The sequence below is a fragment of the Ovis aries genome, chromosome 22, assembly GCF_016772045.2.
Source record: "Ovis aries strain OAR_USU_Benz2616 breed Rambouillet chromosome 22, ARS-UI_Ramb_v3.0, whole genome shotgun sequence".
NCBI classification, from domain to species: domain Eukaryota; kingdom Metazoa; phylum Chordata; class Mammalia; order Artiodactyla; family Bovidae; genus Ovis; species Ovis aries.
In genome coordinates, this window is record NC_056075.1 from 22571056 (window position 1) to 22594821 (window position 23766).

Consider the following 23766-nt stretch of genomic DNA (forward strand, 5'->3'; position numbering starts at 1 on the left):
TCAAGATGGTAATGATATATCTTATTGATGTCTCTGTCCCCAGCACCTAACAAGGTGCCTATAGCCTGATATGTGTCATATAATATTTATCAAATGATTATAAGAATTCTGATAGGATTTGTCTTTCCCAGCTCCAACACTTGATTCCTTCCCTTCTTGTCCATTTACCATCACCGTGACCATTTACCACTACCATCTCTTTCTCTGCTAAAGCAGTTACTTAAAGTATATGAAACTCTTAGGAAATCTGTTAAATATGTAGAAGGCCCCATCCTCCTTAGCAGGAAACCTTACCTCTGGAGGAAAGGGATCTATGAATCTGAATTTTAAAGAGGTGCCTCAGGTGGTTCTTAGGCATGCCAATATTTGGGAATACTTCCTTCAGAAAGGGTCCCTACCCCTTCAGAGGATTCTCACCAAAAGGGTTGAAACCTATTCATTCATCTCTCCTTCCATAAGCAACTGCTTAGTACAGTGGAGGATAGGCTGTTAGGAACAGAGGAACCAAAGAAAACATGATGTACAACTACTCACTGTGCCCCTGGGCATATTGTAGCCTCAACTTCTTCCTCAGCAGAATGGGGACAATAATATCCCTACTTTAACAGAATTCTCCTAGGGATATTGCAAGGAGACAGCAAGCTGAGGACTGTAAACCATTCCTCACAGGTGGGTTGTTTGGGTCTAAAAATAAAGCACTAAAAGGGATATTGCCTGAAAGTTTGCATCTCCCTGGAAGAGTAACTATAAACCAGGCATATTAATTATCTACTGCTATGCAACAAGATACCCTGAACTTTAGCATCTTAGAATAACGAAATTTGTTGTCTACAACTTCAGTATTCTTGGGCTTCCCTTGCGGCTTAGCTGATAAAGAATCCACCTGCAATGTGGGAGACCTGGATTCAATCCCTGGGTTGGGAGGATCCTCTGGAGAAGGAAATGGCTACCCACTCTCTAGTATTCTTGCCTGGAGAATTCCATGGACAGAGGAGCCTGGTAGGCTACAGTCCATGGGTTTGCAAAGAGTTGGACATGACTGACACTTCTACTGGAAGTAATATATCATCACTTCTTCCTTATATTATTGGTCACACAGACCAATTCTGGTACAGTTATGGGAGAGAACTACATAAAAGTATGAACAAGTATTTCACCCTCGGGTTCAGTGGCTAAGACTCGGTGCTCCCAGTGCAGAAGGCCTGGGTTCAATCCCCAGTCAGGGATCTAGATCCCTCATGCAGCAATTAAAAAAAAAAAAATCCAAAAAAAATTGACATGCCACAAGATCCAGTGCAGCCAAATAAATTTAAAAAAAAGAAAGTGTGAATGATAGGAGACAAGATTATTGGAAATCATCCTGGGGGTTTTCAATGAGACTAGGTCTGGTGCTCAGTGTTATAGGTCAGGAGGTTCAATTTAGGAAGTAAATCAGAATTCATCAGGTTCAGGAGACTGACTCACACAAATTAAATACACATGAAGCAAAAAATAAATAAAAAAATAAATACACATGAAGCATTATCTTGGTATTACTCTGTCTCTTTTCTAGAACTCCTTAGTTAAACTAGTTTTCATTTTAAACACAAAAAAATGTGTTCTCACTTGAGAGCCCATGCACTGACTTTTCTTCTTATCACGGAATACTCTTTGAATGGCTAGGTCTTTCTTGTGGTTCATGTCTTACTTCAAATATGTTCTCTTCCTTACCTGATCATACCATGTTAAAAAAGAAAATGCCCCCTCTTATCTTCCACACTCTCCATCCCATTTATTTAATTCTCTTTTTGGCTGCATGCTTGACCTACAGGATCTTAGTTCACAATTGGGGATCGAACCTGTCCCCCCTGCATGGGGAGCATGGAGTCTAAATCACTGGACCACCAGGGAAGTCCCATCCCATTTATTTTCTGACAGAACTTATGGCGCTCTGAGACTGTTTTGACTCTTCATTTACTTGGAGATTGTCTCCCCACTAGAATGTGAACTTTGTTAGGGAGGCTGCTTTTTGTGTGTGTTGGTCTGTTTTGTCATTCCTGTATCTCCAGTGCCTAAAACAGTGCCTGGCACATAGTAGGCATTCAATAAAACCGGAATGCTGACTTGTTAATTCACATCGAGCAATAGATGTTATGTGAACGCAGCATTTTGTCTCACTTGATCAACACACTTTATCCCCATAGAAAATGATACAGGAAGTCAATTATTATACTCAGATGAGTCTTTATTGAACATGGAGTCAGGCAAAGATGGAATTGGGCACCCAGTGTTTGGTGGCCAGTGTCTCTGAGGTCTTCCTTCCTGGCCCTTAGGCCAGGAGACTAGTAGCCTGCCAAGGAGACTAGTAGCCACAACACCCCTGTCTAGGTGGTACTGGAGAGATACATTCTTCTCTCTTTTAGTATATTCCATGTATACACCCTATGTAGGTAAATATTGTTTTATCAGATGCTAAATAAAGCAAAAAGGGCACAACTTTCTGCTTTTTAAAAAAACATTAATCTTCGCAAAGCCTAATCATCATAATATTGACCATAATTAGTTCCCAAATCACCAGCATTTACAGAGTATCTATTAGAGGATGTTTCTTCCAAAGAGGAAGAATTATGCACCCTGTATTGGTTCTTACTAATTTCTTATTGGCAAATTATTTCCAAGTTTATTGGAAATAAACTTTATTGTTGCCAGAACAGATTCACTTCACCCAAAAGAGTAATAAGAAACTAACTGAAAGGAAGTTGTATGAGTCTTTCCAGGCTTCCATAACAGGACACCACAGACTAAGTGGCTTAAAGAATAGAAATTTATTTTCTCACAGCTCTAGAAGTTGGAAGTTCAAGATCAGTCAGCTGGCAAGGCTGGTTTCTAGTGAGACCTCTTTCCCTGGCTTTCAGATGTCTCTTTCTCTTCTGACACTGGACCTAGTGGATTAGACCCCCCCACCTTTGTGACATCATTTACCCTTGATTACCTTCTTAAAGGCTCTGTCTCCAAATATATTGGTTGTGAAGCCCTTCAACATAAATTTTGCCCATGGTGGTGGAGGGAACAATGCATATAATTCAGGCCATAATGAGAGATCCTCTCCTCGCATGAGTTTTTTTGTGGGAATGTATGTAATTTTTTAGTTTTAAAATATTTTGGCTGAACCATGTGGCATGTGGCATGTGGGATAGAACCAATGTCCCCAGCAGTGGAAGCGTGGAGTCCCAACCACTGGACTGCCAGAGAACTACCTGGGAATGTGTATTAATACAACCTTCCTAAAGGGCAATTTGACAATGTCCAAACAATACCCAGTTGTAGATGTGACTGGTGATAGAAGCAAGGTCCGATGCTGTAAAGAGCAATATTGCATAGGAACGTGGAATGTTAGGTCCATGAATTAGGGCAAATTGGAAGTGGTCAAACAGGAGATGGCAAGAGTAAATGTCAACATTCTAGGAATCAATGAACTAAAATGGACTGGAATGGGTGAATTTAACTCAGATGACCATTATATCTACTACTGTGGGCAGGAATCCCTTAGAAGAAATGGAGTAGCCGTCATGGTCAACAAAAGGGTCTGAAATGTAGTACTTGGATGCAATCTCAAAAACGACAGAATGATCTCTGTTTGTTTCCAAGGCAAACCATTCAATGTCACGGTAATCCAAGCCTATGCCCCAACCAGTAATGCTGAAGAAGCTGAAGTTGAACGATTCTAGGAAGACCTACAAGACCTTTTAGAACTAACACCCAAAAAAGATGTCCTTTTCATTATAGGGGACTGGAATGCAAAAGTAGGAAGTCAAGAAACACCTGGAGTAACAGGCAAATTTGGCCTTGGAGTACAGAATGAAGCAGGGCAAAGACTAATAGAGTTTTGCCAAGAGAACGCACTGGTCGTAGCAAACACCCTCTTCCAACAACACAAGAGAAGACTCTACACATGGACATCACCAGATGGTCAACACCGAAATCAGATAGATTATATTCTTTGCAGCCAAAGATGGAGAAGCTCTAATACAGTCAGCAAAAATAAGACCGGGAGCTGACTGTGGCTCAAATAATGAACTCCTTATTGCCAAATTCAGACTTAAATCGAAGAAAGTAGGGAAAACCACTAGACCATTCAGGTATGACCTAAATCAAATCCCTTATTGATTATACAGTGGAAGTGAGAAATAGATTTAAGGGCCTAGATCTGATAGACAGAGTGCCTGATGAACTATGGATGGAGGTTTGTGATATTGTACAGGAGACAGGGATCAAGACCATCCCCAAGAAAAAGAAATGCAAAAAAGCAAAATGGCTGTCTGAGGAGGCCTTACAAATATCTGTGAAAAGAAAAGAAGTGAAAAGCAAAGGAGAAAAGGAAAGATATAAGCATCTGAATGCAGAGTTCCAAAGAATAGCAAGAAGAGATAAGAAAGCCTTCCTCAGCGATCAGTGCAAATAGAGGAAAACAACAGAATGGGAAAGACTAGAGATCTCTTCAAGAAAATTTGAGATACCAAGATAATATTTCATGCAAAGATGGGATCGATAAAGGATCGAAATGGTTTGGACCTAACAGAAGCAGAAGATATTAAGAAGGGGTGGCAAGAATACACAGAAGAACTGTGCAAAAAAGATCTCCATGATCCAGATAATCATGATGGTGTGATCACTCACCTAGAGCCAGATTCCTGGAATGTGAAGTCAAGTGGGCCTTAGCAAGCATCACTACGAACAAAGCTAGTGGAGGTGATGCAATTCCAGTTGAGCTATTTCAAATCGTGAAAGATGATGCTGTCAAAGTGCTGTACTCAATATGCCAGCAAATTTGGAAAACTCAGCAGTGGCCACAGGACTGGAAAAGGTCAGTTTTCATTCCAATCCCAAAGAAAGGCAATGCCAAAGAATGCTCAAACTACCACACAGTTGCACTCATCTCACACGCTAGTAAAGTAATGCTCAAAATTCTCCAAGCCAGGCTTCAGCAATACATGAACCGTGAACTTCTAGATGTTCAAGCTGGTTTTAGAAAAGGCAGAGGAACCAGAGATCCAACTGCCAACATCCGCTGGATCATAGAAAAAGCAAGAGAGTTCCAGAAAAACATCTATTTCTGCTTTATTGACTATGCCAAAGCCTTTGACTGCGTGGATCACAATCAACTGTGGAAAATTCTGAGAGAGATGGGAATACAGACCACCTGACCTGCCTCTTGAGAAACCTATATGCAGGTCAGGAAGCAACAGTTAGAACTGGACATGGAACAACAGACTGGTTCCAAATAGGAAAGGGAGTACGTCAAGGCTGTATAGTGTCACCCTGCTTATTTAACTTCTATGCAGAGTACATCATGAGAAACGCTGGGCTGGAAGAAGCACAAGCTGGAATCAAGATTGCCGGGAGAAATATCAATAACCTCAGATATGCAGATGACACCACCCTTATGGTAGAAAGTGAAGAGGAGCTAAAAAGCCTCTTGGTGAAAGTGAAAGAGGAGAGTGAAAAAGTTGGCTTAAAGCTCAACATTCAGAAAACAAAGATCATGGCATCTGGTCCCATCACTTCATGGGAAATAGATGGGGAAACAGTGGAAACAGTGTCAGACTTTATTTTGGGGGGCTCCAAAATCACAGCACATGGTGACTGTAGCCATGAAATTAAAAGACACTTACTCCTTGGAAGGAAAGTTATGACCAACCTAGATTGCATATTCAAAAGTAGAGACATGACTTTGCCAACAAAGGTCTGTCTAGTCAAGGCTATGGTTTTTCCAGTGGTCATGTATGGATGTGAGAGTTGGACTGTGAAGAAAGCTGAGTGCCAAAGAATTAATGATTTTGAAGTGTGGTGTTGGAGAAGACTCTTGAGAGTCCCTTGGACTGCCAGGAGATCCAACCAGTCCATCCTAAAGGAGATCAGTCCTGGGTGTTCATTGGAAGGACTGATGCTGAAGCTGAAACTCCAATAGTATGGCCACCTCATGTGAAGAGTTGACTCATTGGAAAAGGCCCTGATGCTGGGAGGGATTGGGGGGAGGGAGGAGAAGGGGATGACAGAGGATGAGATGGCTGGATGGCATCATCGACTCGACGGACGTGAGTTTGGGTGGACTCCGGGAATTGGTGATGGATGGGAGGCCTGGCGTGCTGTGATTCATGGGGTGCAAAGAGTTGGACATGACTGAGCGACTGAACTGTAGTGAACTGACATTTCAAATGTATATACATATATATGGGGCTTCCTTGGTGGCTCAGATGGTAAAGAATCTGCCTGCAATGCAGGAGACCTGGATTCCATCCCTGGGTCAGGAAGATCCCCTGTAGAAGGGAATGGCTACCCACTCCAGTTTTCTTGCCTGAAGAAGTCCATGGACAGAGGAGCCTAGCAGGCTATAGTCTACGGGATCACAAAGAGTCAGACACCACTGAGCAACTAACACTTTTACACACATATATAGCCTTTAACTTAGCAAACTTCTTTCAAGGAAACTATTTCACATAAAGAGTGTGCAAAAATAAAAAAGGTGGGGGGAGAATTCCCCAGCAGTCCAGTGGTTAGGACTTGCAGCTTTTACTGCTAGGCTGGGTTCCATCCCTGGTCAGGGAACTAAGATACCATGGCAAAAAAGAAGGAAAGATATATGTATATGAATATTCACTGTAACTTAATTTGTAATAGTGAAAAACTAGGAATCACAAATAAAATTTAAATAATGGTAGTTCTATTAAATTATATATTCATTTGCAGGCAGATTCTTTGCCAGCTGAGCCACAAAGGAAGCCCATATATTCATTTAAATAATGATACATTCATTTAATGGAACTGGTACTCAGATCTCAGTAAATATTGGTTAATGAATTGATTAAAAATTGGAAAAAATATACAACCGATTTTTGAAAACAATTTATTCCTCCATTTCCCATGTTTAGAAGTCCTTATGATCCCACAGTTCGTTCTGGAACAAACTATGGACTAATACATTATCCCTAACACTTCTTTTTAGGGAAAACCCTTAGGGGAGTTTCCTGGTGGTCAGGTGGTTCCAGTGATTAGGACTCTTAAGTTCTCACTGTGGGAGGGCTCAGGTTCAGTCCCTGGTTGGAGAACTAAAATCCCCCAAGCCACTCAGCTTGGCCAAAACCAAACCAAACTAGAACAACCCCCTTTTATTTAGAAAGGCTAAAATGATTATATGCTAATTAGAACAGCTAGGTTGTATAAAAAATAACTTGAAAATTCCTTTTTGGTGTTCTCCAAGAGTTAGATTTCATTATACAGGCTTTGTTTTTTCTTCAGGTCCGGAAAAAAAATATACAACTAATTTTTAACAAATAATTTATTCCTCCCTTTCCCACGTTTAGAAGTCCTTATGATCCCTCAGTTCCTTCTGGAACAAACTTTTCTCTTCTCCAGCTAGCCCCAGTGGGTTCACCTTTACAAACTCTGGGACTAGGACAGAATGTAATGCTTGAATGTTTCTTCACTACGACCTATACATTTTTATATTCACAGAAAATGTGGCTGAATATATCCCAATGGTGACAAGGTTAAAATCTGGGGATTGGAATTTGTAGGCCAAGTATCTTACTTAAACAGTTTTGTACTCTGAAATGAATTTTAAACTTCTGTAATACAAAGCTTAAAAAAGAAAATTAGGAAAACAATATGAAGGAGATTCTAAATGCCAAATGAGTAAATAATAGAGATAATTATGGACTGTAGAAATTCAGGGAGTGCTCGAGTTTGGCTGGGATGACCAAAAAGGCTTTCCAGGATAAAACAGAGCATCAAAGATGTTTTGAGGCTCAAGTTTTCCACAGAGAAAAACAAAAGCAGGAGAATGCTTGTTGTCTTTGGAGGACAACAAGATAATCTGCAATAGCAGGCATTAAACTTGGCAATGAGGCGCCAGCGTGGGTCTCTGAGTATCTCAGAGGCGACGATAATGTGGTGTTCTAAGATTAAATTTGTGCCTGGCGCGCTGCAGTCCATGGGGTCGCAAAGAGTCGGACAAGAGTGGGCAACTGAACAAAATTAAACTTAAATTACCCTGCCGCAGTGTAGCAGGTGAGATTTAGCTCTTGGAGTGCGGGTGCCCACGAGGGGGTGCTATTTCAAAACACAGGCCCACTTGGACTAAGGCAAAAGGAACGAGCAGCAGGTAAAACGTCAAAGAGGGCGCTTCGACAGTTGGGCAGATTAAAAAAATAAAAAGATGAGCAAAAGGTAAATATCTCTTTCGCGCTCCGAAACTAGGTCCTCAAGCGCAACACAAAATCATGCATTACCGAATGCCTGTACCACGTGCCCCTCAGGCTCTGCTGAATGCGACTACTACTCCCAGGCTCCCTCGCGAGGCCAGTGCCGTCTTCCCGGGTGCAAATCGATATCACCACTCAGTCTTCTGGGATTCGTAGTCTTGCATGGTCTCTCGGGAGTTGTAGTTCCCTTCCGACAATCGGCTGGGCGAGGCGGCGCCGGCGATTAGAGCTGCGCTGGGTGTTCAGGGGCCAAGATGGCGGCGCGCCGGGGACGGAGAGACGGAATCGCGCCGCCTGCGAGTGGGGGCCCTGGCCCCGACCCTGGCGGTGGAGTGCGCAGCACCGGTTGGGGGAGTCGGAGCCAAGCACCATATGGCACCGTGGGCGCTGTGAGTGGCGGGGAGCAGGTGAGAGACTAGCGGGCGGCCCGCGGCTGGCTGCAAAGCGGCGTGTGCCGGGCGGTGACACGTGGACGCCACAGGAAAGGGAAGAAGCGTTCGGGAGTCGATGCCGGGTGGCTGCGCGAGACAGGTTGGACCGAGCGGGTCTGGGTCGTTTGCTGGGGGATATGCTGGCAGAAGCAGGGTCCTTATGGCCATTGCTCCGGAACGCTGGAGGGGCAGAGCCGGGTGTCGGAAACCTGGCGCATATGTGGGGGGGTGATCAGGCATTCAGACTTAAGTAATAGCGTAAGACCTTCCTCTAAGGATGCTGAGTGGGGGGTGCTTCTAGCCCCGCGCCGCAGTGCCTTTTCGGAGCCACGTGGGGTGGGGGGAGTGATTTTCCCGGGAGAACTTGTCTGCTTCCCCTCCCCCTCTAGGCGGCCCCGGCACCCACGTGGGTTGGGCCGGGGGCGGGGGGGCCGCGGGTCCACGTGGGGGCGGGGAGGGAATGTCCACGTGGCTCCCGCTCCAGGCTACCCGGCACCTGGTTTCGGCGCTGGAGCCGCACTGCCGGGAACTGGGTGTGTCTCAGCCGGTCCCGCCATCTCCGATCGGCGGCGGGGGGCCCCTGACTTGGAAGGAAGGTTGGGGCTGCTGGAATCAACTTTGCTCAGAACCTTGAAGGAGTTTTTTCCTTCTGCTTTGGCCCGCTTCGCCTCTCTACGACGGATGGTGAAGGACTTTCCAGATGTGCGTGTAGTCCTGCTGATGGCGGAGTGTGTTGGGAAGGGTAGAGAGCTGAGGTTGAAGGGCTGTGGAGTGAGCTAGTGGCGGCTTCTGTCCGACCGGCTTGGGGTGGCTTATGAGTCACAGGCGCTGGCGTTTTGTTTGCTTGTAGTCCTGCCTCCTAATTCAAGGGGTATGGGAGGTATCAACATTTACATGGGGCAGGCTTAGGTAAGGAAAGGGAATCCTCTCTTCCTCGCTTTTCCTCCACATCTCTGGAGAAGGCAGCTAAGGCCTGTTCCTGTGAATTGATATATAAATTGAGATGGTTTGTGTTTAAGCTTTTCTGGAATTTTTTCTGGGGATGACAAAAGTTGGAGGCGATTTGAGAACTCTTCAACACTAGTTGAACGTTTATTGAGTGGGGGGAAATTCTGTCATAATCTTTTTTTCTTGGTCTTCAGTTATTCTTACTTTAAAGTGTTATCGTCGTACTCCTCAACAGGTCTTCTTAAAAGCTCCCACCCAGAGTGGAGGTGGGCAAGACTTAGTTTGGACTGTTATCTCTCTTAAGCAATTAAGCTGAGTCCTTGAAATCCTTTTTTTCTTTTCGGTTTCTAGGTGGGAGTTGGGCTGCAGGCTGTCGGGTAATATCAGTTCTAGCAGAGCAATTCAGGCCTTGGAGGGGGAAGATGGCTTCTGGGGCTCTAACTTGGAAGCTGCCCACCTCCTCTTCTCTTATTTTCTCAGGCCACATGCTGTGGGGCTGGTGCTGCCCACCCCAACCCTTTGGGGGAGAGGCAGGAAGGATCCATGATCCAACTATAATCCAGGTTCGGTTGTTTAGACTTGGAGGTCTCACGGAGAGATTGTTCACCACAGATACACACAAAGATGAGTATGTGGAAGCTAGTCCAGTTAGCCAGGTACTGAGATTCCATTATGTTCAAACATGGGATATTGTGGTAAATCACACATGGCCCCTGTCCTCCAGAATCCTATGTCTTTATCATGTTAGACAATAAATGATGATGAGTGAGACAAAAGGAAAGTGCAGCATATTATATAATCAGCAGTAGTAATTTACCTTGCAGGGTCTGGAAAGAGACATTTTAAAGTGAGGCTATGGGGGAAGGGGAAGGAGGAGCTTTCCTCAGAGGGAATAGTGGGTGAAGGCCTTCAGCGGGGAGAGAACATGGCTTATTGGAGAAACCTGTATGGCTGGTGTGGCCAGAGAGAGTGGTTAGAGAAGACATCCGGGAGGAGTCTGGTGGGGGATACCAGGACCACTGTAATCCATTTAAGGACTTAAACCTAATGTTGAGAACAGGAAAATACCCTTGGAGGGGACTAGGGAGGGTCTCCAGAGGTGATCAAATGTGTATTTTCAAGTTTGTAGCTGATTTTGAACCCTGCAGGGACAGGCTGACTGGGAAAACCAGTTGGGGGGGTTATTAAAGTTAGAGATGCTGGTGGCTAACACTCTTAGCCTTAGCTTAGCCCCTCCATGATCCTTGGTACTCTGGGAGCTGTGCTGTTTGGGGGTTGGGGGGAGGGATGGGTGAGGTCAGATGAAGAGGGGGTTCTCTGACTGGGTTTCCAGTACCTGTCAGATGGAAGTGGTGATGAGTGGTTCATAAAGCTGGGGCATCATCTTGGGATTCCAGCCTAATGGCTGGGTCAGGTAGGTGGCAAGGCAAGTTGAGGTGCAGCCTTTTTGTGCACCTAGAAGTGTTTGCTGAGGCAGGTGCTATTCAGGTGCTATTTATAATTATAGGATTGTGAAGGCCTGGGAGGAGTGAGTGCCTAAAACCTGCCACCTTTCTCTTCATCTTTAGGAGGCCTGACCTCTTAAAATGTCCCCAGGTATCCTCTCCTCTCATTGGGCATTGTAACTCCTTGGCTTGATTGGGAAGATGCATCCCACCTGTTGCTTTTTTTTTTCTTTTGGAAGAGGTGCAGAGTTTCCCTTTGCTGTGAGAGGAGAGGGGAGACTGGCTTGTCCATGTTTGTTCCTCTTCTCCGGCCTTTGCATTATCTATAGTTCTTCTAGGGAAGATACCTCTACCTCTGGCCTCCCCAGCCCTTCCAGGCACTTCTAGCCCTGCCCACACCCACACTCTTTGACAGGCCTGGGCGGGCGGCTCCCTGCCTGACAAGGCTGAAGATGTTGTTCCTTCTCAGGGAAGAGATGGGGTGGGGCTTGCCTGTCCACAGAATCAAGTTTTCTCTTCTTTTGCTCTGACTGGGCAGAGAAGAGACTTTTCCCTTGCAACTACCTTTGAGAGGTTGGGTGGCACACTATAATGCCTTCAGCACAGAAATTGGAAATAAATGTGTCTATCACTCATGGTGGTTGAGACTGGGATTTGAGCTAAGCAGAGAACAGAGGCGTAAGTGGGATTTGAGGGAGGTAAGCTGGTTGTCACTGGAATCGCCAGCTCCCTGACCTCCTGCCCTTCGGTGTGTTCCTCAGAATGTCTTCATCATTGCTGGCAGATGACTCTTCTGAACAATCTTGGTCTTTTTGATCTTTTTACTCCCCAATTTATCAATTTCGAGGGCTCCGAGTATGTCTAGATGGAGTCTAAACTTTTTTTTGCCCAGCAAGTCTAGAGGCGTGGCTGTAGTGGGGCTCCTGCTGAGTCCAAGGCCACTGGCGGAGGGCTGGGCACCTGGTTTACAGAGTGTGTCAATAGCTGCCCAGGGGGCCTTTCTAACCTTATCCTTTTTTGTCCCAGGCGCTGCTGCACGAGGAGGGCGATGATTCTGGCTTTGTCAGTCTGTCTCGGCTGGGCCCCTGTTTGAGGGACAAGGACCTGGAGATGGAGGAGTTGATATTGCAGGATGGGGCGCTGCTGGGGACCATGCACAGCTATATGGATGCCTCCCTCATCTCCCTCATTGAAGATTTTGGTAGCCTTGGAGAGGTGAGCTGGGGCTGTGACTTCCAGAACCTTGGTTCCCAGGTACTCAACCTGAGTCTTTGAAGTGTTTTTTTATTTCTAGGTGAGACTTGGGCTGTGTCCCATGTAAAAGTATATCCTGGCAGACCTGATATAGTCCACAGCCTTTCTCCCTGCCTGGGCCCCTGACTTAACCTGTCCAGAGGGTTCTAATCTTTGTCTTGAATCCAGTTCCAGCTTAGTCAAGGGCTGTCTGCTGAGTATCCCACATCTTAACTGAGAGTGGAGAGGGTATGAAACAAACTCAAGACTCAATTTTGACAGGTCTCTGTTGATACTAGAGAGGTGGTGGATGGTAGTAAATGAGATTGGAACCCATGCCCCCTGGTACTCGTGTCTCTTTCTGGCAAATTGAGCTGAATTGAGTCCAGGAGAGGGATTCTCTTGGCATCTAGTCCTTCTCAGTGGCTTGGTTAGGATGGTGGTGGTACCTTCCTATTGTCTTTCCTGAACAGAGCAGATTATCTCTGGAGGACCAGAATGAAGTGTCACTGCTCACAGCTCTGACGGAGATCTTGGACAATGCAGATTCTGAGAACCTATCTCCATTTGACAGCATTCCTGACTCGGAGCTGCTCGTGTCACCTCGGGAGGGCTCCTCTGTAAGTGTGGGTCAGAGGTGTGTGGATGGTGCAAAGATTAGAACCACATCCGTGGGCCTACTCATAAAAGTTCTGAAACACAGACTCATCTCAGGTCTTCTTCTCCCTTTTAGCTGCACAGGTTGCTCAGCCTCTCTCGGACACCCCCAGAACGTGACCTCATCACTGCAACTGACCCACTGGGGCCCAGCACAGGCAGTAGTAGAGTAAGTGGGGTAAGCCTGCCCTAGGGAGCCTCATAGACTCCCGGGGGGAGGAATATGTGGAGACAGGCCTGGAAAAATATATTCCTGGAGAAAATGCCTATGTCTTGTTTTCTATCCTGTAGGTTGAGATGGCGCTCGCAGATCCCCCTTGGGACTTCTCTCCACCTTCCTTCTTGGAGACCTCCTCCCCTAAGCTTCCTAGTTGGAGACCCCCAAGGTCAAGAACCCGCTGGGGCCAGTCCCCTCCTCCCCAGCAGCGTAGTGATGGGGAGGAAGAGGAGGAGCTGGCTGGCTTCAGCAGTGAGATGCTTGCTGGGGAGCTTAACAACTCTGTGAGCAGCATCCCAGACTTCCCCATGCACCTAGCCTGTCCTGAGGAGGAAGAGAAAACAGCAGCAGCAGCAGCAGCAGAGATGGCAGTACAGGCAGCTGGAGACGAGAGCATCTCCTCCTTAAGTGAGCTGGTGCGGGCCATGCACCCGTACTGCCTGCCCAACCTCACCCACCTGACAGCGCTCGAGGATGAGCTTCAGGAGCAGCCAGATGACTTGACACTGCCTGAGGATTGTGTGGTGCTGGAGATTGTGGGTCAGGCGGCCACAGCTGGCAATGACCTGGAGATCCCAGTTGTGGTGCGACAGATCCCTGCTGGCCCCCAGCCTGTGCTCCTGGATGACACACTAGAGGTCAGTCCGGCCTTGCAGCTGCTCATGCCACCACTAGAGGTGGAGACAGAGGTTGCTGTTCCCAAGGAAACCCTCTGCCCTAAGGATGAGGGCTTGTCACTGGACTCAAAGGAAAAGTTGGAGTCAGCCTCCATGTTGGAGCCCAGGGAGGTCATGGAGCAGGTGGCGCCCAAGGGGCCTCAGAACCCACCAGCCAACACAATGCTAAGTTCCCAGAGGGCTCGAAAGGGCAGGAGGAAGAAGAGCAAGGAGCAGCCAGCTGCCTGTGCAGAGGGCTACACCAGGAGGCTGAGGTCGGCCTCTCGTGGGCAGTCTACAGCTGTTCCAGAGGTGACCTCTCAAGGAGGCAGCCTGCCTCAGGAGGACCTTCAAAGAGAGATTGGGCCTCCCCATGGTAGAGGGAAGCCCCGAGCTTGGGCTCGGGCCTGGGCAGCTGCCTTGGAGAAGCCCAGCTCTGTGAACTTGGAGAGCAGTACTGAGCAAGCTAGTCCTGCTAAAGAAGATCCTGTAGACCTCTGCCCCAGCCTGGTTGACCCTATCCAAGCCAACCCTGTTTCAACGCATCTCTCACTGGTCGACTCTGCTCAAGCTGACCCCATGCCACTTGACTCTGTTGAAGCTGATTCCACTGTAGTTGACCCTGGTCCCACTGCGACTGACACTGAACCTGTTGACCCTGTGCTAACTAACCTTGCTTCAGCGAACTCAGAGCTGGTTGACCCTCTCTCAGCTGATGCAGTCCTGGCTGACTCAGCAGCAGCTGACCCTGCAGTGGTTGTTCCCATCTCAGACGACTTGTCTCCAGTTGACCCTGTCCTGGTCAAGTCAGTACAGGTTGACTCTGTTCCCAATGACCTGTCTCCAGTTGACCCTGTACTGGTTAAGTCTAGGCCAACTGATCCCAGACGTGGTGCAGTATCATCAGCCCAGAGGAATCCAGGTGGCCAGCTCCTCCTGGAATCAGAGTCCTCAGAACCCCCAAAGGACAACAGTCTTGAAGTCAGGGAGGTTGTAGGTCCTCTGAAGGGAGAAACTGGTACCAGTGCCACAACCCAGGAAGTCAGGCCTCGGCCTCTTAGCCTATCTGAGTACCGGCGACGAAGGCAGCAGCGCCAGCCAGGGGCCGAAGAGAGGACCCTTCAGCCTCCTGCTGGGAAGTGGCCCAGCCTCCCAGAAACTCCCACAGGGCTGGCAGACATCCCTTGTCTTGTCATCCCTCCAGCCCCAGCCAAGAAGACAGCTCCGCAGAGAAGTCCTGAGGCTCCTCCTGAGGCTGGCTTTGGGTCTGTGGGCCCCAGCCCTGCCTCTCCTAGTCCTGAGCCACCTGTGAGCAAACCTATGGCCTCAGCTCCTACTGAGCAGATGCCATCCCAAGAGAAACTGCTGCCAGTAAGACTGCCACCTCCTGCTGTGCAGCCCATGCCCCCCACAATGCCCACTGCTCTGCCTTTTCCAACTGGTGGGCTTGGCATGACTCCTGTGCTGCCCCTTCCCACAAATGGGCAAGCTGTGCCCAGTCTGCCTCCACCACCCTTGCAGCCTCCTAATGTTCCGATGTCTCTGGGGCCAGTGCCACCTGATCCCTATACTCACTATGCCCCTGTGGCACCCTGGCCTTGTTATCCTCCTGTGTCTCCTTCTGGCTATCCTTGCCTGCCCCCCCCTCCAACGGTGCCCCTAGTGTCTGGTACTCCAGGTGCCTATGCTGTGCCCCCCACTTGCAATGTGCCTTGGGTACCTCCTCCTGCCCCAGTCCCACCGTATAATTCCAACTGTACCTACGGGCCCTTGGGATGGGGCCCAGGGCTGCAACACCCTCCGTTCTGGCCTGCTGTCCCCCCACCTCCTTTGCCACTAACCTCAGTTGGAAGAGTTGTCCCCCCACCCAAGGTGGAGCCTGGTGGCATCCCAGCTGGCTCTCCTGAAAGTGTGCCAGCTGTGCCGATGGCTCCTCCCCTCAGTCTTGGGGCAGCTGGCCAGGGAGCTCCACAGACAGAGCCCATCCAGGTGGAGGTCAAGCTAGTGCCTGCATCTCCCCATCTGAAACACAAGGCGTCCTCCCCAGTGCACAGCCCTCGGATCAAGGCTCCACCGTGTGTGTCTGCTGAGAATGTGGCTATTGAGGAGCCTGCATCAGAGAGGCTAAAGCCTGAGCCACAGGAGACTAGGCCCAAGGAGAAACCACCCTCTCCTGTTGCCAAGGCTGTTCCCACACCGGCACCAAGGCAGGGTGCTACCACCAAACTGCCTGCTGTCCACCCAGCCCGTCTAAGGAAACTGTCCTTTCTACCTACCCCTCGTACCCAGGGTCCTGAGGCCGTGGTGCAGGCTTTCATCAGTGAGATTGGTGAGTGCCACACAGTTCAGTTGTGAAGAATGGCGTGAGAATTGTGTGAGAAGTGTCCTCCGTAAAACAGGATAAGCCTCCATGAGGCTGACCTTTGTTAGAATCCTTGAGAGAAGTCTGGTTGATTTGATTCTCTTTCTCAGGGAGTGTTACTCCCCTGGTTTACTTATCACAGTGTACAGGGGGGGCATAGGGAGAGAAGCAAGGTGTTTTGGAACTTTTGGGACCAGTGTGCTCAGTGGATAGAGGCAGGTTTCCAATCCTGTGTTGTGTGCTTCTGCAGGAATTGAGGCGTCGGACCTGTCCAGTCTGCTGGAGCAATTTGAGAAATCAGAAGGTGAGGAAACCCTTTCTGTTGATGTTTCTTTTGGGCCCAGCCCTGTAGTTGCTTAAACTGGGAGGAGGGAGAAGGGGAGTCTGCCACTAGAGTGGCCCCCTAATTGGAATGGGAAGACAATTCCACTGATGCAATCCAAGCCAGGGAGAGGGTACAGCATGACAAGAGCTATAAAGAGTGGATGGATGAGGAGATCCAAGTGAACTGGGGACATTTTTCTAGAGGGAAGTAGTTCTCCAGCTGAGCCTTGGAAGACAGGAATTCAGAGAGCCTGCATGTGGTGAATAAAGGCAGAGGTGCAGGAAAGGTCACGTATGGTGTATTTGAAAGGCAATGGCTAGTTCAGCTTCTCAGTACAAGTGTGGATCTAGGTGCTGTGGAAGATGCTATGTCGTGTTGTCAAGGAGCTTATGATCTAACTGGGGAGAGGAATCTGCAGAAATGACTCCTGAATTGACAATAGGTATCTGTAGTACAAGGCAAAGTACAAGTGTAGATCAAGAGTAGCTTATAAGACTAGCAAGTTAATCAGGTGGATTATATAGAACCTGGAATGCTAGATTTAGGAGTTGGGACTCGGTCTCTGATTCGGTGGAGTGTGTGCTTGTTCTTAAGCAGAAGAGACAAAAATAGTTGTTGGGTACCCACTGGAGGAGAATGGATTTCTTTGGGGAGACCCCAATGGAGTATGTAGGCAAAATGGATTTTCCTCCTTTGTGTCTTAAAGCCAGCGGTTCTGTGCCTCCTCAGTATGGAACGTCTGGTTGGGCTTTTAACTAGTATGGTTTCTTTGCAGCCAAAAAGGAGTGCCCTCCCCCGGCTCCTGCTGACAGCCTGGCTGTAGGAAACTCAGGGTAAGTATGGGGATGTGAGTGAGTTACCCTACAGCTGTTGGTCAGCAGCCGGCCGGCGCTCCAGGACTGTCAACTGGATGCCTCTGTTAAGGGACATTTAGTCAGCTTTAAAGTCTTTACCTGTTCCCCACCCCTGGCTCAGCCCATCACTACTGAGCATTGTCTTGGGTGATACATAGGAGGATATATATGAACCATTCTCTGGCTGATTCCAGTCTGGGGTTTCAAATGGTGATGCCTTCTATGTTCTGGCGAGTTGTGTTTTGGGGGGTTTCTTTCCTTTATTTAACAGGCTTTAAGGTTGCTCAAAACACTGCTGATGGTGTAAGAAAAAAATGGGGGAGGATGTTCATGGCTAGGGCTCCCTGATTCCTTGGAGGACACAGGTATCCTGGACCTCCTTGGTCCCCATTCTTCCAGTACCAAGAGGCCTTTTTTTTTCTTCATGTTCATGATACCCCATCCTCTTCTGCCAAGCATATTTTCCTCCATATTGATTTTGGGTTGGTTTGAGCCGGGCACAAGAGGCTCCCGGCTTGGAGGAGGTGGGGGGTATCAAGGTCATAGTCAGCCTGCCTCCAGAAATTGGAGAGAGCTGAGATCCAACTTACATAAAGTTCAGTCACTAAAACCCTTTTTGTGCTGGAGGAGAATGATTGGGACAGTTTGTGCCCCCTATTCCTCTCTGCACGTCCCCCTTTCCTGTTGCTTCATGAGGAAAGCAGATGTTGAGGAGGCAATGAACCAGGCTTTCCCTTTTCCCCCCGCCAGCAGCGTTGACACTCCCCAGGAGAAGAGGCCCCTAGACCGGTTACAAGCCCCAGAACTGGCCAACGTGGCAGGTGGGTTCAGGGTGGGGAACTCTGCCTGTGATTAGTTTATGCAGCAAATGTTTGTAGAGCCCGCTCTGCAGCAAGTGTGTGTAGGTGTTGGGGATACGGAAGTCTGATCGTCGTCCTTGAGGTTCTCACAGTCCAGGGGGCAGATGTGTAAACAGATGAGCACGTCGAGTATCAGAGGTTGTGTGTCAAAGAAACCTGTTTGGTTTATAGTGGGGTCTGAAGAGGGACTATCAGAACAGGGTTATACAGAAGGTAATCCTCAAATCGGAGGCTTGAGAAAATCACTGACACCAGGGGCATTTGAGGTTGTTGGAACAGCTTGAGTGAACTGAAGAAACAGAGCTAGCCTGGTATCGGTATGTTTTGGGAAATGAGTGGTTCGTTTTGGCTGGAGTGTAGTGGCTGATCAGGGTGGTGGGCAGAGCTCGGAAGAGAGAAAGCTGGAGTGTTAAGTAGGAGGCCAGGTTATGGGAACTTGGCCCTGTTAAGCTGGTTGGACTTTATATTGTACGTTGAAGAAGCAATTGAAAAAGTCTTACCAGTTTGGTTTTAGAGTGCTTCCTCCAGCGGGAATGTAGAAGACAGGTGGACAGGTGTGATGCCCAAGGTAGAAGATTATTAGATGATTACATGAGTTCAGGGACAATGCAGCCTGGAAGTCAGTCAGTGCCGGGGGCAGGGGGTGAGTCTAAGAATGAAGAGGTGGAACAGACAGGACCTGGCCACCAGCTGGGTTTGGGCAATGAGAGGTTCAGGAGGACTCTAGCCAGTTGGGTTTCTGTTGCTGGTCTCCAAGATGGGGAGCTCGTGGGAAGGAGCGGTTGTAACAGTGGGAGAAGTTGGGCTGCTGATCAGTGTTAGTACACTTTGTGAAATGAAGTGGGGTTCTCTGGAGCCTGTATACACAGTGCTTAGAAGTGTAGAATCGGATCTCATCCTGCTATCTCCATCCTCCCTCCCCTCACAGGGCTCACCCCTCCAGCTACCCCTCCCCATCAGTTATGGAAGCCCCTGGCTGCTGTCTCTCTGCTGGCCAAAGCCAAATCTCCTAAGTCCACCGCCCAGGAGCGAACCCTGAAGCCTGAAGGAGTTACAGAGGCCAAACATCCAGCTGCAGCCCGCCTCCACGAAGGGGTCCGTGGCCCTAGTCCAGTCCATGTGGGCTCTGGGGACCATGACTATTGTGTTCGGAGCAGGACCCCCCCAAAAAAGACGCCTGCCCTAGTCATTCCAGAGGTGGGCTCCCGATGGAACGTCAAACGCCATCAGGATATCACCATCAAGCCTGTCTTGTCCCTGGGCTCAGTCACCTCTGTGCCTCCAGGCACAGCTGCCTCCCAGAAGCCACTTGATCACAGGACTAGCAAAGAGCAGGCAGATCCCCAAACTCCTTGCATTGCCCCATCTGCCTTGCTGTCCCCTGAGGCCTCACCCTGCCGGAATGACATGAACACTAGGACTCTCCCTGATCCCTCAGCCAAGCAGCAGTCAGTGCGCTGTTATCGAAAAGCCTGCAGGTCAGCCAGCCCCCCAAGCCGGGGCTGGCAAGGCCGCCGTGGCCGCAGCAGCCGTTCTGTCAGCTCTGGGTCCACCCGGACCAGCGAAGCATCTTCCTCCTCATCCTCATCGTCGTCTTCCTCATCCCGATCCCGGTCCCGGTCCCTCTCCCCCCCACACAAGAGGTGGCGAAGGTGAGCTCTGATGGCCTGTTAGGTTCTCTCCACTTTCGAAGTTCTCTCCTCTGGCTTACTCTGAAAGCTTTTGCACATTGAGTTTGATGAACTTTCAGGCACAAAGGCTTTTCTATTTCTGTCTTTGGCTTTTGTCTTCTTCCCTTTCCCTGGATTTGAAGGAGGCAAGCTGTGAAAAGATAGCTTCTGTCCCCTGTTGGAGATTGGGATATCTCTGAGATCTCCTGCTTCCTAGAGACCTGCCTTGGGAGAGACCGTTAGGGTTTGGTCTTGACCATGTTGATTCCTTTGAACTGTATCAGTCCTTATTTCTTGTGTTTTCTGGTAGATGTGGGATGGTGGGCCTAGTGGGTTGTTAATGGCAAATAATCCTTCTTTTAATCATCTGTTGAGGAAAGAGTCTGGTGTCCTTTGGGTGTCACTATGGCCTCATCTACTTTGGGGGAATACCTTTTTCTCTATAATAGACCCCAATTTTTCCACTTCATCAGTGAAGAATTCTTGGTTTTTGGTGGTGAAGCTTATCTTCAGGTATGTCGTCTGTTACAGATCTAGCACAGTCACCTCCCCTTAATGCTATAATCATAGTACTCCTGTGAGACATGAGGGGAGCAGGATTCCAGAGACACGGGCCTGCCTGCCCTCCCACCTCTCCCTTACACCCGCCACCCCTCGGCTTGTTGTAATACCTAGGGCCCAGCACTTTATCTCTGAGTATTATTTTTATTCTTTCTGACTTGTTAGATATTCTTCTATTTTTAATTGCATAATTGACAATAAATAAGATCAATGCCCAGATACTCTAGAACATGTAAAGTTCATGAGGTTCTCAGTTTGCTTTTCTTCTGTACCTCCTCTGCTTTTCTCTGCCTTTGGTCCTGAGCTTCCTGACAGGGAGGCAGGGCTGGGGCCAAGGTGAGGTAAATGGATGATATCTCCACTCCTCCATTTCTGTGTGATCTTTTGTTCTCTAGGTCCAGTTGCAGTTCTTCTGGACGTTCCCGAAGATGCTCTTCCTCTTCCTCCTCCTCATCTTCCTCCTCCTCTTCCTCATCCTCATCATCTAGTTCCCGAAGCCGATCCCGCTCTCCATCTCCTCGCCGGAGAAGTGACAGGAGGCGGCGGTGAGCATGTTTTCAGGGAGTTGGTGCATCTGGGGTGCAAGAACCTATGAGTTGAGACTTGAGCTGTCTAATGTCTAGGGGGCTGACAGCACCTTTTTCTCTTGGCAGGTACAGTTCTTATCGTTCACATGACCATTACCAAAGGCAGAGAGTACTGCAGAAGGAGCGTGCAATAGTGAGTAGAGGAACAGGTCCCAGGAGGAGAGGGCTTGTGCCTGAGCCATGACATGAGCTCACAGAGCCATCTGCAGCTATGGCTTCGGCTCATGGTGTGTCAATTTTCCTTGACCCAACATAGGAAGAGAGAAGAGTGGTCTTCATTGGGAAGATACCTGGCCGCATGACTCGGTCAGAGCTGAAACAGAGGTTCTCTGTTTTTGGGGAGATTGAGGAGTGCACCATCCACTTCCGTGTCCAAGGGTGAGGTTGGGCCCTGTGCTCAGGATGTCCTTCCTGTCCTATTATCTGTCTCAGTGCTTTGTCTTTCCTGAATGCTCCAGTGTGCTGGGCAGTGCAGGACACCTTCATCTCTACAATCAGAGGGTTGGCTATTTGGGGAATGAGAAGAAGCTCTCCAGTCCCTGTACCCTGGGGAGCTGTCTCTTCTCCACGGCATGTGCCCAAATAGCCATCTCAGCTTCTGTCTCACCCTCCCCTCCAGTGACAACTATGGCTTCGTCACTTACCGGTATGCCGAGGAGGCATTTGCAGCCATTGAGAGTGGCCACAAGCTGAGGCAGGCGGATGAACAGCCCTTTGATCTCTGCTTTGGGGGCCGCAGGCAGTTCTGCAAGAGAAGCTATTCTGATCTTGGTGAGTGGAGGGAGGCCCTGAGCCTTTGGTATGCTCCATCTCCTCCCTGGAAGAATCCCCAGCCTTTTGAGAGGCAGACTTGTCTTCCTCTGACACATGAAGGGCTTAAAGGGTGGGATGAGAGGAGAAATGGGGGCTCTTCTGTCTTTTGACTTAAAATTCAGGAGATTTTAGCTCCATCCAGTATAGATATGAGAGGTAGCTGGCCATTTGAGACCCTGTGGTTGGGAGGTGTACTCAAAGAGACCTTGATGTTTGTCTCTCTCTACCTTTGTAGACTCCAACCGGGAAGACTTTGACCCTGCTCCTGTAAAGAGCAAATTTGATTCTCTTGACTTTGACACATTGTTGAAACAGGCCCAGAAGAACCTCAGGAGGTAACCCTGGGCCCTTCTCCCCCATCCCCTTTTCTTTGGAGGTGCCCAACCTCCTCCATTCCCCTCCCCCAGTCTAGGGGAGAGAGCTGCTAGCGAGGAGATGACTGTTTTCTAAAGAAATGGAAAAAAAGTGAAATAAAAATGTAATACATCAGATTTTAAGTGGTATTTGTTTTTTATAATAGGCTTTGAAACACATTAACTTGCATTCCTGTGTAAGATGGATGGGGTTGAGGCAGACTAATAAACATGAACTAGAGAGAACTGCCAAGTGCTGTTGTGCTTTTTTCTATGGTGCTGGTGCCACAGAAGTCATGTTTCCTCTCTGAACCCAACAGGGACATTCTTACTTCCATTTGATTCCTAGGACCCCTCTTCAGTTAGGTGCAGAATCCTATTGGACTTGAAACTGCTCTTCAAGAGTCTTGTAGGTGAAATCAGTCATCTAGGGCAGTGCTTCTCAGACTTTGAAAGGGTAGCTAAATTTGGAGATCTTTTAAAAATGCGGATTCTGAGTTATGGGGTGGGCCTTGAGATTCTGCATTTCCAACAAGCGTGGTGCTATTGGTCTGGGAAGGAATTTGAATATCAGGGACCCAGAGGAAGTTCACACCTGTTGTAAATAAAGGTTTTTGAAACTGAGGCTTGTGTGTACCATTGCGTGAGCACAATGCTTGGCATTCAGCAGGTGCTCAGATGTTTAAAGAATGCATGCAAGTGAATAGACCTTTAGGAAAGAGGGACATACAGGAATTATACCAAGGACAGGGGAATGCCTATTTTGAGAAAGGCAAAGAAGTGTATCCTTTGAGAAAGTGAACCCTTACCTCCCTGAGGGGCATGAAGGAGAAATAGTCTAGGGCTAGTAGACAGGATTGTAGGGATTGCTATCTGCTAATGTGAACTGAAATATGGAGAACCTGAAATTAACTTAATAGGCCTGGGCATTGATAAATTTGAGTACTCATGACAGAGGCAGTTGAGGGGTTTTCTAGTTCTTCCACGGGGAGGATTCATAGTGTGGACTGTGACCCAGGAAGTAGAAGGGTTATTTTCAGGATTATCCGTTTGAAGAGATTGCTGCTGTCGCTCGGGTTTATTGCACATCCCCTTTTTCTCTTCATGAAGCTGACGTGAAGCTGTGTAAATAAGGGAGGGTAGAGTTGTCTCATGGGCAAGTCAAGATTGAGGTGGACAGTTTTGAAGATCAATACCTCACCACTACCACAGATAATCTGAAGGGCCCTCGGTAATGGAGTTGGGAGTGCAGAGGTTGGGGTGGTATTTTGAGAAAGGGCCTTCCAGGGTGTTGAAGTGAAGATGGGGAAGAGTGGGAATCCACTGGCAGCGCAAATAGGGGACGGTGGGATATGTGACCAAGTTTAGAAAACTCAAGGTCAGCTCAGGCCCGCCGACCCACGCCTTACTCTGATATCTGAATGCTACGGGTAACCGCTGCACTGAGAAAGGTGGCTCCAGCAGGAAGGCAAGGCGCGGGAAGTCCGAAGCTTTCCCGCCGCCACCAAAGGCGTGACCTCTGACGTAAGGGCTCCGCCTTCACAAAGCAGAACG

The 23766-nt window shown here is 48.4% G+C and overlaps 1 protein-coding gene and 1 pseudogene across 23 annotated transcripts in view; one reads left to right on the top strand and one right to left on the bottom strand.

Moving 5' to 3' along the window:
* The window catches only part of PPRC1 (PPARG related coactivator 1), a 27084-nt gene extending 4734 nt beyond the window's left edge, over positions 1-22350 (top strand). For 2 of the 23 annotated variants that reach the window (XM_060404700.1, XM_060404701.1), the window contains 12 exons: positions 12091-12279; positions 12771-12917; positions 13031-13132; positions 13246-16156; positions 16440-16493; positions 17290-17347; positions 18122-18189; positions 19157-19880; positions 20855-21004; positions 21113-21179; positions 21303-21424; positions 21666-22350. In XM_060404700.1, the coding sequence (XP_060260683.1) occupies positions 12091-12279; positions 12771-12917; positions 13031-13132; positions 13246-16156; positions 16440-16493; positions 17290-17347; positions 18122-18189; positions 19157-19880; positions 20855-21004; positions 21113-21179; positions 21303-21424; positions 21666-21969 (4896 nt within the window). In that variant the 3' untranslated portion in view covers positions 21970-22350. Of the gene's footprint in view, positions 1-8465; positions 8648-8740; positions 8772-9139; positions 9374-12090; positions 12280-12770; positions 12918-13030; positions 13133-13245; positions 16157-16439; positions 16494-17289; positions 17348-18118; positions 18190-19156; positions 19881-20854; positions 21005-21112; positions 21180-21302; positions 21425-21665 lie in introns of those variants that run through there. The other 21 variants (XM_027960162.2, XM_027960163.2, XM_027960164.2 and 18 more) reach the window with 21 other exon arrangements.
* LOC114110360 (small nucleolar RNA SNORD22) lies at positions 7352-7468 on the bottom strand (annotated as a pseudogene).
* Positions 22351-23766: the final 1416 nt, after the last annotated feature.